A 12,369-nucleotide genomic window follows, 5' to 3' on the forward strand; every position below is an offset into this window, starting at 1 on the left:
GCTGGAGCAGCCTGTGTTCCACGCTGGGACAGAGTGCAGCATCACCTGGGACACGGGGAGCTGCTCTTGACGGGGTGGTGGGTGAATTACAGAATAGTTTGGTTTGGAAGGGACCTTAAAGCTCATCTCATTCCAACCTCCTGCCATGGGCAGGGACACCTTCCACTATCCCAGGTAGCTCAGAGTCTCATCCAACCTGGCCTTGAACACTTCCAGGAATGGGGCAGCCACAGCTTCTCTGGGCAACCTGTGCCAGGGCCTCACCACCCTCACAGGGAGGATTTTCTTCCTAATATCAAATCTAACACTGCCTTCTGTCAATGGAAAGCCATTCCCCCTTGTCCTTGTCTGAAGTCCCTCCCCAGGTTGCTTGCAGCCCCTTTGGGCACTGGAAGGGGCTCTAAGGTCTTTCTGGAGTCTTCTCCAGGCTGAACAACCCCAACTCTCAGCCTGTCTCCAGAGCAGAGGTGCTCCACCCCTTAGAGCATCTCTGTGGCCTCCTCTGTTGGACTCACTTCAACAGGTTCTCCTATGTTGGAGGCCACAGCACTGGGCATAGAACTCCAGGTGGGATCTCACCAGAGCTGAGTACGGGGGAGAATCATGCTGCATACAACTTGAGAGGAATGAATTTGCTTGCTGGTACTTTCTTTGCCCCTTTCTGGATCACCCCTTGCTGTGGTTGTGATCACGAGGCAGCTCCTGGCAAGGTGCTGCCAGTCTCCATGCTGGCACACCTCAGCCATCCCGGGAGTTGGCTACTGTGATCCATGGACACAGGCTGTGCAGAAATGGCATCAGGTGTCCCCAGCCTGGGGCGGGCAGCTGGGGAGCAGCGGTTTCTGCCTGCCAGATGTTCTGTAATTAGTGTGGGGAGGTGATTCCAGCACTCAGCACTGCTCCCTCATCAAGGGTTTCAGCCTCAAGGTGGAGGGAGGGGAGAGGAATGATGGAGTGTCAGCAGGGGGGACCGGCCGGGGACTCCTGATCAAAGCTGTTTGCTGGCAGGCAGGGGGCAGGGGAGGAGGGGGTGATCTGCTTCTGACCCAGGCAGAGAAAATGAGGGTGAGAAGCGCTGACAAAACACATGGTTGCACCATGAGCTGCCTTCTACAAAGGCAGGGAGGGGGAAAAAGCTTCAGAGTCAATTCCTGGCTTTCCTGCCCTGCTGCAGCCCTGTGTAATGTTCCTCTGGAGGCAGCTCCTGCCCTGCAGATAAGCAAAGTTGTGGAGAGACACACGGAGGTGGGGGAGAGGCTGTGACTAAGAAGAAAAGGGGGACTGGCTGGCTCCAGCTGGGTGAGTTTCAGTGCATCTGATCTTCTTCAGCCTCTCCCAAAACCAGTGTCAGAGCAGGAGCCCTGGCAGGCAGAAGCAGGCTATGGAGTGCAGCTCAGTACAGAGGTGATTTGGAGAGAGGGATCTGCATGCTCTAAGGGAGCATGGCAGGGCAAATCCAGGTGGCCTGTGATTCTCTCCCCTCCAGGCCCCTCTGTGCCCCCTCTCTCCTGACCCTTCTTGCTAGTCCTGCTTTCATCCCCTTTCATCACTCCTGAGCCTCTTGTGCTCACAAGGAGTGATACAAGCGCAGTGTGGAAGGCAAGAAGACAGTGTTAAATGCTGCTTCTCATTTCACATCCTGAATTTAAACAGTGCTGTTATTTCTCGAGGTGCAGTGGAGGTTTTGAATGCTCTCAGTCAATGTGGGATCAAGGGCATGGGAGATAAATGTTCCCTTGTAGTCTTGAGACACCTCCCACGGTAAACAGTGTATGGGAAGGTTTGATAGTGTTACTTAACTGATTAATTAATTTTAAACCTTGCTAACAAAGCCACCACAAGTTAATTCCAGTCTTGTAATCATTTCCAATCCACCTCTCCCAGTTTGTATTTTTTTTCCTACTGTCTTTATTCAGACCATAAAGTAAAGCTGCCACTTTCTAACTGGGCCAGTTGGTTCTGATGTGGGACACATTACATGTGAGCTTGGCAGCCCTTTGTGGTTTTGCATTCAGCCCTACCATTACCAGGGGCTTTTCCCCAGTTGCTTCCCCGTTTCATAAGCAGGTCTGTATTACCACCAGACAATGTTTAAAGGATTCACGAGGTTGAGCAGAGCCACCTGGTTTCATCCCAAGAGTCTCTCTATAGCCAGTGTTTTTCACTGTCTGTGCCAGCCACCTTCAGACACATGGGCTGCTTGCAGGGGACTGATTCGTACTCATTCCCTACCTCCCTGGAAGTTGCCTGGGATTATTTCATCCTCTTGCTTCATTGAATTTGGTTCCATCCGCCAGCCGTTTCTCCAAAAACCTTCCAAACGTAGTCAGGAAGGGAATTAAAGTGTACTGCCTTTGGAAAGGAGAGGATCCTCAGCTCTAGAGTGCCCTCATGAGGGATCTGCAGAGCCTCTCCTCAGCCTGAGCGTAACTGCACAGTCCGGCCACAGCGGGGAGAGCCCAGTGGGATGCCTACCGTGACTTTCCCCCCTCCCTGTGTGGGGAACGCACTTGCAAGCTGAATTCTTCGAGCCTTTTCATCGCAGGCTCTCAGATCCACATCCCACAGGCTGAGGCCAATCTCTTTTGTGGGTTTCATTGTGCGGCTGCCCCCCCCCCCCCGCAGAGTCGAAGGTGGGAGATGAACATAGATTTGAGCTCCCATTATCTGCAAACCTCTCTTACAATGGAGGCTTTGTTGGCCTCAGAGTGACCCCCGAGGGAGCAGCCCTGTGGCAGCGGAGCCTGAGCACGGGGCTGCAGGAGGGCTCATGGGGTTAAAGCTCGACAGGAGAGACGTGGCTGAGCTGGGTTCATTCCTTCTCTCTGCATCCTGCCTTCTGCCAGCTTCAGCCCGTGCTGGTGCAAAGGGGTGAGAAGAGATGTGACACCATATGCCTGTCAAAGGGCAGGGTTGGGGATGACAAGGTAATGTCACCTCGCAGGGTCACATGGATAATCAGCGCTGAGCGGTCCAGACTGGCCTTCCAAACTGGTTTTGCCCCTCAGTTGAGCTACTGTGTTATCTTCAAGGTGGTTTTTAAGGTTGTCGAGCACTTTGTGGCAGCATATGCTTCCCTGTAGAACTGCTGCTGCAGATTGGGACTAGAAAAAAGGGAGGGAGTTGAGGGGGAATGATGCATTGTTTAATAGGACAATTAAAAAAAAAACAACCAGGATTTTTTTTTTTAATTTCGGGGGTTTTGGTACATAAAGACTTGAAAATGAATTTTGTTTTATAATTGACATAACAGTAGGCAACTGATAAGCCCCAGCCAAACCTGCAGCCTTGCTGTGCTTGGGTGATGTGTGTGTGAGCAGGGATAGGTGCTCCCAGAGAGATTACCAGCTGTGGGGTGACGGATTGGTGCCTGGGAGGAATAATTTACCTGCGATGCTGCAGAGCTGGGCGGTGTCCTGCTCCATCCTGGCCTCGTGCTGACCTGTCACAGCCGTCAGAGAACTGATGGGAAGGGGAAACTTTAGTTGATCTGCTCTTGGCTGTGACACCTCTGTGTCACCTGCTGGTCTCCCCTGCCAGGGGCTCTGCAGCTGCTGTGCCTGTGCCCCAGGGAAGCATGTGCTGGAGCACAGGGCTTGGTAGAAACCTTGCTGGGGGTCGTACTGTCCCCTCTGAAGAGACCCCAGGACCAGCCCCAGTGCTATCCAGTGGTGATACTGGATTTTCATCTGAATCTTTGGCCTAGGACCAATTCTTGTCCTCTGGTATCAGACAACAGGAGATGAGTGATGTTTACCTCTGGCAATCGATCACATAAACATCTATGTGAAAGCAGATACCAATGTGATGAGTATTTAGGTTGTCAGGGCCTGGACAGAGACTGAAGAATATCCAGAATAACAGGGTAAATCCTCTTTTTTTTCCTTTTTTTCCCCCCCCAGCCCTCTCTCTGTTTAGGCCAGAGCTCAGCAAAGTATTTCACCACAAAAGTAAAACTTAGTGTGTGCTGAGGTTGTGAGACATCAAGTGGAATCGATCTGTTCAAATGAGAAATTTTTGCTTTCTGTATTTCTAAAACATTTCAGTTGTCGGTGGATTTCAGTTTCATTATCATCCCTGAGTATTATGCAAACCCCCAGTGTGTTTCAGCCTGGGTTGAATTCAGCAACTCTTTACGGGTTTGTTTTTAATTTTGGCTTAGTTGGAAAAGCTGTAAATATTTTTCCCAAACAACTGAGAAAAATGTTGTTTGGAGTTTTTCCAGGAGCAACAAATATTCACTTTGTTTGCACAACTACAGCCCTGACCTAAATAGAACTTTGTCCAATATGAGGATCTCTTTTGCTTAATGAAAATAGCTAGGAAAAAAGAACGGAATAAGATAAGACTCCAGTCTCACTTGGCTGGTTTCTTTCACAATCTCATCATTTATTTTTAAATAGAAGTCCTGTTTCAGAAGCAAGTAGATATTCTGTCTTTCAAAGGTCATAAAAATATTTCTGTATTGGAAGAGCTCAGGTGGGTGACATGGTGATGTGCCCAGGCAGTGTGGAGCTGCCTTTGCCTACCTTGGCTAGGCATTGCAAACACAGTAGGTGAAACTGAGATAATGTTAAAATAGAGATTTCCATCAAAATATCGGCAGACCATGATTAATGCTTTGCTGGTTCTTACATCAACACCCACACTGAACCGTGCAGAGCAGGATACAGTGTTTTCTGTTACCAAAGTAGTGTATAGCAATAGAAAGGAGGGAGGGGAGGAAGCAACCTGTGTGCTGTACAAAACCATGCCCTGGGCTGCCCTGCTGATGTTGGGCTCCAGCAGGCAGCTCTCACATCTAGCCCAGTGTTTGTCACGGTTAAAACCCCCATGGTCTTGTCTTCATGTCTCCACCCAACCAAAAAGTCTGTTCTTTGGTCAGAACAAATAACCCTCCCTTTTCCTTTGTTTTGTCCCCTCCTTCAAGTTAATGGCCACAAATCTCCTGAGACAGGTCAAGGCACACAGCAGGGGGAAAGAAGAGACAGGCTGTGGTTTTAGGGCACAGGGCTGTGCCTCAGCCCAGCCTTTGGTGGGGCAGATCAGCAAGGCACTGTTGGCAGGAGACCCATCCGAGGCCAAGGTCCAGTTGCTGTAAGGGGCACTCAGAGGTGCAGCTTCCGAGAAACACCATCGTGTCCTCGATTTGTTCTCGTTCAGATACAGAGCCTGGCTCTGCAAGGCCTCAGTCTCTGCTGCACTATGGAAACGAGCCATGATCTGCTACAGCTGCTCCTGCTCCACAGGCACGTGGGGCTGACACTGGGGCTGCCTGCTGGGTTATTATAAATGCTGTAACCAGCACCTATCCCCCAGGTGTTCCCTGAGTTGACTGCTCTGCCCCACAGTGTCTCTAGGACTTCTATGCAGAAGAGGAGGCACAGTAAGAAACCAACCTGCTTTGTTAAGAATTTGTAGTGTTAATGGCAGAGATTTTCTCTTTACCAGCTCCCCTCCTAGTTGCTTTACCGTATTCCAGAGCTCCATCTGCCTGGCAGGGAGGCAAATGTAACCTTGGAGGGCAAGGACCTGGTGTGCTACGTTACATGGTTTGAAATATCAACATTAACATCTACGTTCATTAAGAAAAGTCACCTGGGAAGAGGCTGGCAGAGGCTTCCAGCCCTGCACACAGATCAGAGATCTGTCTGAACAGCAATCTGTCCTGTAGGACCAAAGCTGATGCACCAGCCCAAGGAGAGAGTCACAAACTTTGTGTGGCAAAGGGATCAAGTGGACTTCTTTTAAAAAAGAGGTAGCATTAAGTTGCACTGTATTTCTTATTCTTTTACCTGTGTAATCCCTTGAGGCTTCACACAATCTGAGCAACAGCAAAATGTTTCATTGCTCTCTGGTTTTGGAGCTTGTTCTCTGGCATATGGGATCCCCTCTGTCAGTGCAGTGTTTAAGTGCTGAAAACATGACATTTCTTGTGGTTGATGTTTAGGGAATCTCTGAATTGCAGGATGGTTGGAACATCCTATATTCAGGATCTGGGCTTTGCTAGGTGTCAGTCAGGGTGTGCAAGTGGGACTCTGTTGGGGCTGACTGGTCAAACCCTTGACTAGCAAACTGGTTTTCTTTTTGAAGCATGCCTTCAAAATGTTGGGCTTTGGGGAATTTGACCTGTCTGTGTTCCAGCAGCTCTCTGCAAAGATAGAGGAACCTTCTGGATAAGTGTATGGTGAGACTGATGTATATGACACTGGCAAGCTGAGGGGCAAGGAGAGATGAAAGAGCTACTGAATTGCAGTATCTTTCTGTCCATTGTGGTGTACATTATTCATGTATTTCCTGATAGAAAACACTACCTGCAAAGTCCTGTTTTTCCCTCCTGCCTCTCCACACGCTGATGTTCCCCTGTGCAACTAGCAGTCTAAAATACTCACTCTTCCCACCTGCCAGAAGGAAGTGTGTGATCTATCACCTCCAAGCATCAGCTGCCCAAATGACCTGGATCAACTTGTACCTGTCAAACTCTTCCCAGGATGACACGAGAAACAACATGAAGAGAAATAACACTGGTTGTGCCTCTGCCTGCACCAGAGCCAGCCAGGGCCCTCCTTCCAACCCTCCCCAGGGCTCTGGCTGCCTTTGTGCCTAGGGTTTGGCGTGGGCATGGCAGCCCCCCTTCTCAATGCTCTGCTCCGGGTGGATGGGTAGGACCAGGTGGGCGATGCGGCTCCACAGCCCACTCAGCTTGTCGGAGTCCATGTGGTCGTAGGAACCAGGGGTCCTGGTGGTGATGAACTTGTCCCAGAGGAAGTCATGGACCCTCTCTTCCAGCTGCGGGAGGCTGATGTGGGTCTCCAGCACCTCCTCCTCCAGCAGCACCGTCAGCAGCAGGGCCACGTCCTTGAAGGCCGCGCTCTCGTGGTCGCAGTACTTGTAGAAGATGAGGGTGGCCCCCGCCGGCAGCAGCTCGAAGCGGTGAATCACCGCGGCACGGCCCCCGGCGTCGAACGCCGAGCTCAGCTCCTTGTCCACCTCCAGCTTGGCCCGGTCACTCTGGAGCCTGGATTTATCCCTGCCATCGATCTGCACCGTGCTGGCATGCAGGGCAGCCGAGTAGGAGTCGGCCACGTGGGTGCTGAGGCATCGCAAGGTCTGCTCGCCCGTGCGGGCGGCCGTCAGGATGATGATGGCCGGCTGCGTGTGGTGGGATGAGTTCAGGTGCTTCTTCAGGACCTTGCTCCCACGACTCCAAAGGTAAGGGCTCTGCCCTGGAAACCTCTTCTCCAGCTGGTTGAACTGGAAAAGGAATGCCTCTGTGGCGCTCTTGAGGGTTTGCTGGGAACTGGAGGTCGGGTTGCCGAAGCAGAATATGCAGAAGCCGAGCAATATGAGGCCCATGATGCCAAGCCCTGTTCAACAGGGGAGAGACACAGGATTGGGAACAGAAGTCAGTCACAAGTGACCTGCAGTGACATGCTGGAAAGTAGCTATGATGGCTCTTTTTCCCCTCTAAGACCTGCCCCCCTGCTCTGGGGAAGTGGATCAGATTGGCCAGGAGTGGTGAAGGGGCTGTTGTGAGACCCATGCTCCTACACACCAGGCGAGGGGGCTGCAGCTCCAGGGATGGAATCAAGGCTACAGCTTTGTGCAGAATTTCCTGAGGAAATTGCAGCTGGCCACAAGCTTCCTTCTCCTTCCCCCTCCTCTGTTTTCTTTAAGGTTTGTGGCCATTCAGAACACCACACATGGAGGTGTCTGACCCAGCTAAAGTGCTGTGACCACTGCCCCCCTCTGAGCCTTGCGGGGTGAACAAAGGCCATCATGGTTCTGCTCAGAAAACAGAGGACAGCAAGGTCCAGATAACAGTTTGTGTCCTTCTCCATGCCAAAGCAGGGTCTCTTTTTAACAGGAGGCATATGTGGTGCAATGAGGATCACAATTCCTGCTTAGAGCCCTGTGACACAGGGCAGGACTGGGGGACCATTGGTGGAGGAACCCCAGACCTCCCAGAACATCCCAGGGCACTCCCAGTACCCTGAACATGATATGCCTTCTTCTGAGGCTGGAGAGTTGGAGGGAAAGCTGCTGAAACTGGGCCTGTATTTAAGAGGATGGTTTTTCCCTCAAACCCTCAGAAAAGGCTTTGAAAGGTCCCAAGAGAGAAAAAGAATTAAATGTGCTTCATTACTTGTTCCTGGAGGATCAGTGCCTTCTGGTCGGTGAGTAACATGCAAGGGAAGCTTCTTTTCCTCACCTTTCAGCACGAGGGACTTCTTGGGCTTCTCCTGGTCTGTGTTTTGGGTGGTGACGTTCTGCAGGCAGGACTGAGCCTCTGGGTTTGGGGCTGTGTGCCCTGCAGTAAGAGAAAGAAATGTGACACTCACTGTTGAGGGAACAGGTAAAATGAGCTGTAGTAAGAAAAGCAAATGCTGCTGGAAGCAACCAGCTGAGGGAAGAGTTAGAAGTGAATATTGCTTTGGGTTAATACTGCTCTTAGTCTTGGCTCTTTGTTTTTGGGGCTGGGCAAGGAGAAAGACAGTGCAGAGTGCAGTGTGGTTTCATGCCTTTCAAAGAAAGAAAAGGAGGAGTGAAAGGAGAGAGAAACAGAGAAGCCAGTTAATTTCTTATACCTTCTTTCCTGCTTCACTCTGGAAAACTGACAATGGGCAGTAGGGATCTCACCATACCATGGCTCTAATGCCCATGGGAAGTGCAGGCATGTGCACAGTGGAGGAGCAGCAGTGTGCAGCCACCAGCTCACCTTTGGTCCCATGTCTTTTCCTTAATGTGCCTTGGGATCCGATCTCCCGTGTTTCTTGCTCTATGTGCTCCTCTGGCTCCTGCACTGGGAGAGAGGCACTGGTGCTCCTCTCTGCCAAGAGGTCCTTAGTGACATCTTCCGTGGCAGTCACATCCAAATGTGTCACTTTACTGTCAGAGCTCAGTGACTTGCTTGCTGATAAAGCATCTTCCTCTGCTTTGTAGCAGCTTCCACACTGACTGGTTGTCTCCTGGTTCTCCCGTGTTTCCTGGTGGACAGGGCTGTCTCCTTTGCTGTCCATTTTACCAGGGGCCAGACCAGCTGTGGGGAATAAAATTTGCAGACCTCCATTTAGTTTCTTTCAGCCCAAAACCAACAACTCTTTTTCCTGCTCTGCCTCCTCTAAGCAAAGGCCAAGGTTATCAGCATTTTGGAAATGCTGTACACAGGGATGGGGAGAGACTCACCTTCATCCAAGTCCTTTTCTTCCCGGGATCTCTCTGAGGCACCATCTCTTGTCTTCCCAGGTTCTTCCAGCAATATTTCAGTTTCCTGGGGAGCCTTCTCCTCCAGTGTGGGGCCAGCTAAACCCAGCAGTGTTGTCTCTCCTCCACCAGCAGTTGGTTCATGCACTGCAGAGTCCTGCTCTGGTTTGCAGGTCTCAGACCTGCTTGTCACTGGCTGCTCGAGTGTTTCCTGGGTGGGCTCTTGGTGCACAGGATGCTCTGCTGTGCTTCCCACCTCACCTTGGGCTGGCTCAGCTGTTGGGATCAGAGTTCACAAGCCCAGTGAGCCACACAGGAATCAGGAATGCCCAGTGCTTTACCACCAACCTTAAAACTCCCAGCTCTTGCACTGCAGAAACATCTACTCCCAGTGAGACGGGGCAGAGAGTAGTGACTAGGAGTGAGAAAACTCATGGATTGAGATCCAAACAGCTGAATGAGTGAAGGGAAGGGTGAGGAATCAGGACAGATTGACAGACAAGCACTCACCACCTCCTACAATGATGCCAGGACAGTCTCCCAGCAATGGCCACCTTGGAAGCCATCCCCTTTTCTCCCTTTCTTCCTGTGCCTCAGTTTTTGCTGCTGAGCGTGATGCTACACTGTACTCAACAACCCTTTGCCCACCTTGGGTCCCTGCCCAATAAACCCACCCCAGGTTATTTGCTTGGCAAGGGAAGGGTGGGGGGGAAGAGAAAACCTTGATGCTGTGCCAGCACTTTCCAGTAATAGCCAAAACACTGCTGTGTTATCAACATTTTCTTCTGTAAACCCACAAATCCAAACCACAGCACTGTACAGGCTGCTGTGTTAAAGTTAACTCAATCCCAGCCTGCGTCCTCAGTGGGGTGGGCAGGCAATTCCTTCATTAAGTGGTGGGATATGTTACCACATCTTCCACAGATAAGGGATTTTCACAGATAGCGGTGGATTTGAAGAATTTCTAAGGCTGATGTTGAGTGCAGTTATGCCAATGCACTTCAAGCATCTGTCTGAATGTAAATGATAATTCTGCTTGTGCTCTGTCTCTGCTCCTGTCCTGGAGCTCTCCTTAAGAGCTATGACAACATATAATTAAAAGCAAACACTGGAGCATAATTCAATAGAGAAATTCTGAAGCTGAACACGAGCATTTGTGACATATTCTAGATCTTAAAGAACCAAACAGTGCAGCTGAAATTTCAGCTGCTATTTGTGAAAAATTGCTTACGAATGATCAAGCATTATAATAACAGAAAGTGATTATGCTGCAATTAGAATAAAGACTGATAAAAATGGCAAGGAACTTCCTGCACTTGGCATGCGTCAGAATACAGTTTTTACATTCTTTGTTGCTGATTATTACAGGAACACCTCTGAGTGCCTAGGACAGACCTGAGCTGGTGATGGCATCACGGTATCACTGACATACTGGTATGTATATTGTCATAACAAAGCTCCTGGAGAATGTAACTACACAGCAGAAAGTGAAACATGAGGAACCTGGAGATATCCTGCTATTCAAGCTGGACACAAACTACTCCTTGCCCTGCATCCTCCAGAGGTTTCTCATCTATAGGTGGTGGAAAACTGGCTTATTATTTAGGCATCTGTAGATGGGAAGCACTGGGGTTCATGGAAGAAAGCTCTCCCAGCCTGGATCTTTAGACTTCCTTGTGCTGCCATCCTGGACACAGAGTCTAAACCTGTTGCAGATGGGAGTCTAAAACTGAAAGTAACTTGTTCATCTTTCACCCTATAAAAAAATATAGCAACTTGCTTTTCTTGGCCTGGAAAAGACAGGATTACTTTATTTTTATTTTTGCTTCAGTTTCCCATGTCACTGTTAAATACTTCTTGCAAAGGAATTTTCCTTTGCAAGGAAAAAGTAGATGGAGTAAGCATAGGGATTCCCTTACCTCCAGACAGATCCTCTCTTGGATTCTCTTCCATTTTCTGTTTCCCCTGGAGCTGTGGCTTCTGCACTGTTTCGTTTCACTTTCTCCTTCGGTCATACGGAGCTGTTTCTCTCCGCTGTTCGAGTGGCTGACCAAGTCCTACCCCCCTCACAGACACCATCCCGTCCTGCTCTCGGGAATTCCAACTAAACGCCCATAAACCTGATAAGCAGAAACACAGGAGCGGTGATTCACTGTGGAGGAAGAGGCTCCTCCCTCCATGATTCCCAAGGTGAAAAAGGGTGGGTGTCACCCATAAGCAGGAACTTTCAGCTCAGGGGCTGTCAGCTATTTTGCTTCCCATCAAGCTACAAGTAATTCAGGGGTTAATGCAAACCGCGTTTGTCTCGGGACGCGCCAGTGGGGTGAGGCACCGGTTTCTCATCCAGATGGACTCGGAGATGGCAGGCCCGGAGTCTGGGGCTTGGCAGGGCACCTGGAATCTCACAGCCCGGTCCACACAGAGCAATGACCCTGCTGTACTTACCCTCCTGCCTCCAGCATGTTGTATCAGGAGACAGCGGTGCCGAAGGTGAGGCCGCTGGCACAAACACCCCGCGGCCTCAGCAGAGCCCTGCCCGAGTGTTGCGAGCCCAGAGCCACAGCCTGGCTCTCCTGCACCCCTTCAGAGACCCTTCCCACCCTGCTAAAGCGCTTTTTTGGGACAGGACCGAGGCGAGCTCGCTGGCGTAACCCGAGAAAGTTGGTGGCTTTCAGAAGCGCAACCGGGCGGCATGGAAAACTCCCGAAGAACTTTCCCCGCGGTTCGCGCGGACTTCTGTACAAAAATCCCGCCCCAGGAGCCTCCTCAGCAGCTCTTCCAGCACAGGGGGGCACCTCATCCCCCCTGCACTGCCCCTGCAGCGGAGTTTTCTCGCTTAGAGAGGCGATTTGGGGTGGGGGTGGGGTACAATCGCTGTTCTGCCGCCCGGCTCTCGTCCCTGCCCTCCCTGCGCTGTTCCCGCTGGTGACGCTCCGGCAGGAGAAGGAAGTCAGGGAAACAGTGTCCTGTGGAGTCGGACGCTTACCCGGGCAGGCTCGGAGCCGGTCCGGGCGGTGAAGAAAAGCAGAGTTGGCTTTTCCGCTTGCCCTTCCCAGAGGCCCTTTGGCTCCGGTGCTGGCAGGACACCAACACACCCCCTGAAGCCTCCGCTGGAAACGTGACGGTGAACTCTGCCCTTCCCCGGCTCCCGGCAGCCTGCTGGGA

At 51.0% G+C, this 12,369-nt stretch overlaps 1 protein-coding gene across 3 annotated transcripts; it reads right to left on the bottom strand.

The window, feature by feature from the left end:
* Positions 1-4,365: 4,365 nt before the first annotated feature.
* Positions 4,366-12,369, bottom strand: LOC113954346 (torsin-1A-interacting protein 2-like). Of its 3 annotated transcripts, none has more exons than XM_027658548.1 (6): positions 12,191-12,369; positions 11,124-11,324; positions 9,187-9,480; positions 8,720-9,040; positions 8,147-8,311; positions 4,366-7,367 (listed from the first exon to the last, which is right to left on the bottom strand). In XM_027658548.1, exons 2-6 carry the CDS (start codon positions 11,155-11,157, stop codon positions 6,604-6,606), a joined length of 1,578 nt encoding a protein of 525 aa, XP_027514349.1. In that variant the 5' UTR covers positions 11,158-11,324; positions 12,191-12,369; the 3' UTR covers positions 4,366-6,603. The 3 variants fall into 3 exon arrangements, with proteins under 3 accessions (XP_027514349.1, XP_027514351.1, XP_027514350.1); XM_027658550.1 differs by having other exon boundaries at positions 8,213-8,311; positions 12,191-12,367; XM_027658549.1 differs by lacking the exon at positions 12,191-12,369 and adding an exon at positions 11,650-12,126.

Source organism: Corapipo altera, unplaced genomic scaffold, assembly GCF_003945725.1.
Source record: "Corapipo altera isolate COAL_440 unplaced genomic scaffold, ASM394572v1 79, whole genome shotgun sequence".
Lineage (NCBI taxonomy): Eukaryota > Metazoa > Chordata > Aves > Passeriformes > Pipridae > Corapipo > Corapipo altera.

Excerpts from the sequence above, each read along its gene's own strand:
- LOC113954346 (XM_027658548.1), bottom strand. The coding sequence starts at position 11,157 with ATGGAAGAGAATCCAAGAGAGGATCTGTCTGGAG. Across the intron at positions 8,312-8,719 it reads GAAAAGACATGGGACCAAAG|GGCACACAGCCCCAAACCCA; the intron begins GTGAGCTGGTGG and ends CTCTTACTGCAG. Across the intron at positions 7,368-8,146 it reads CACTGATCCTCCAGGAACAA|GGCTTGGCATCATGGGCCTC; the intron begins GTAATGAAGCAC and ends CCTGTTGAACAG.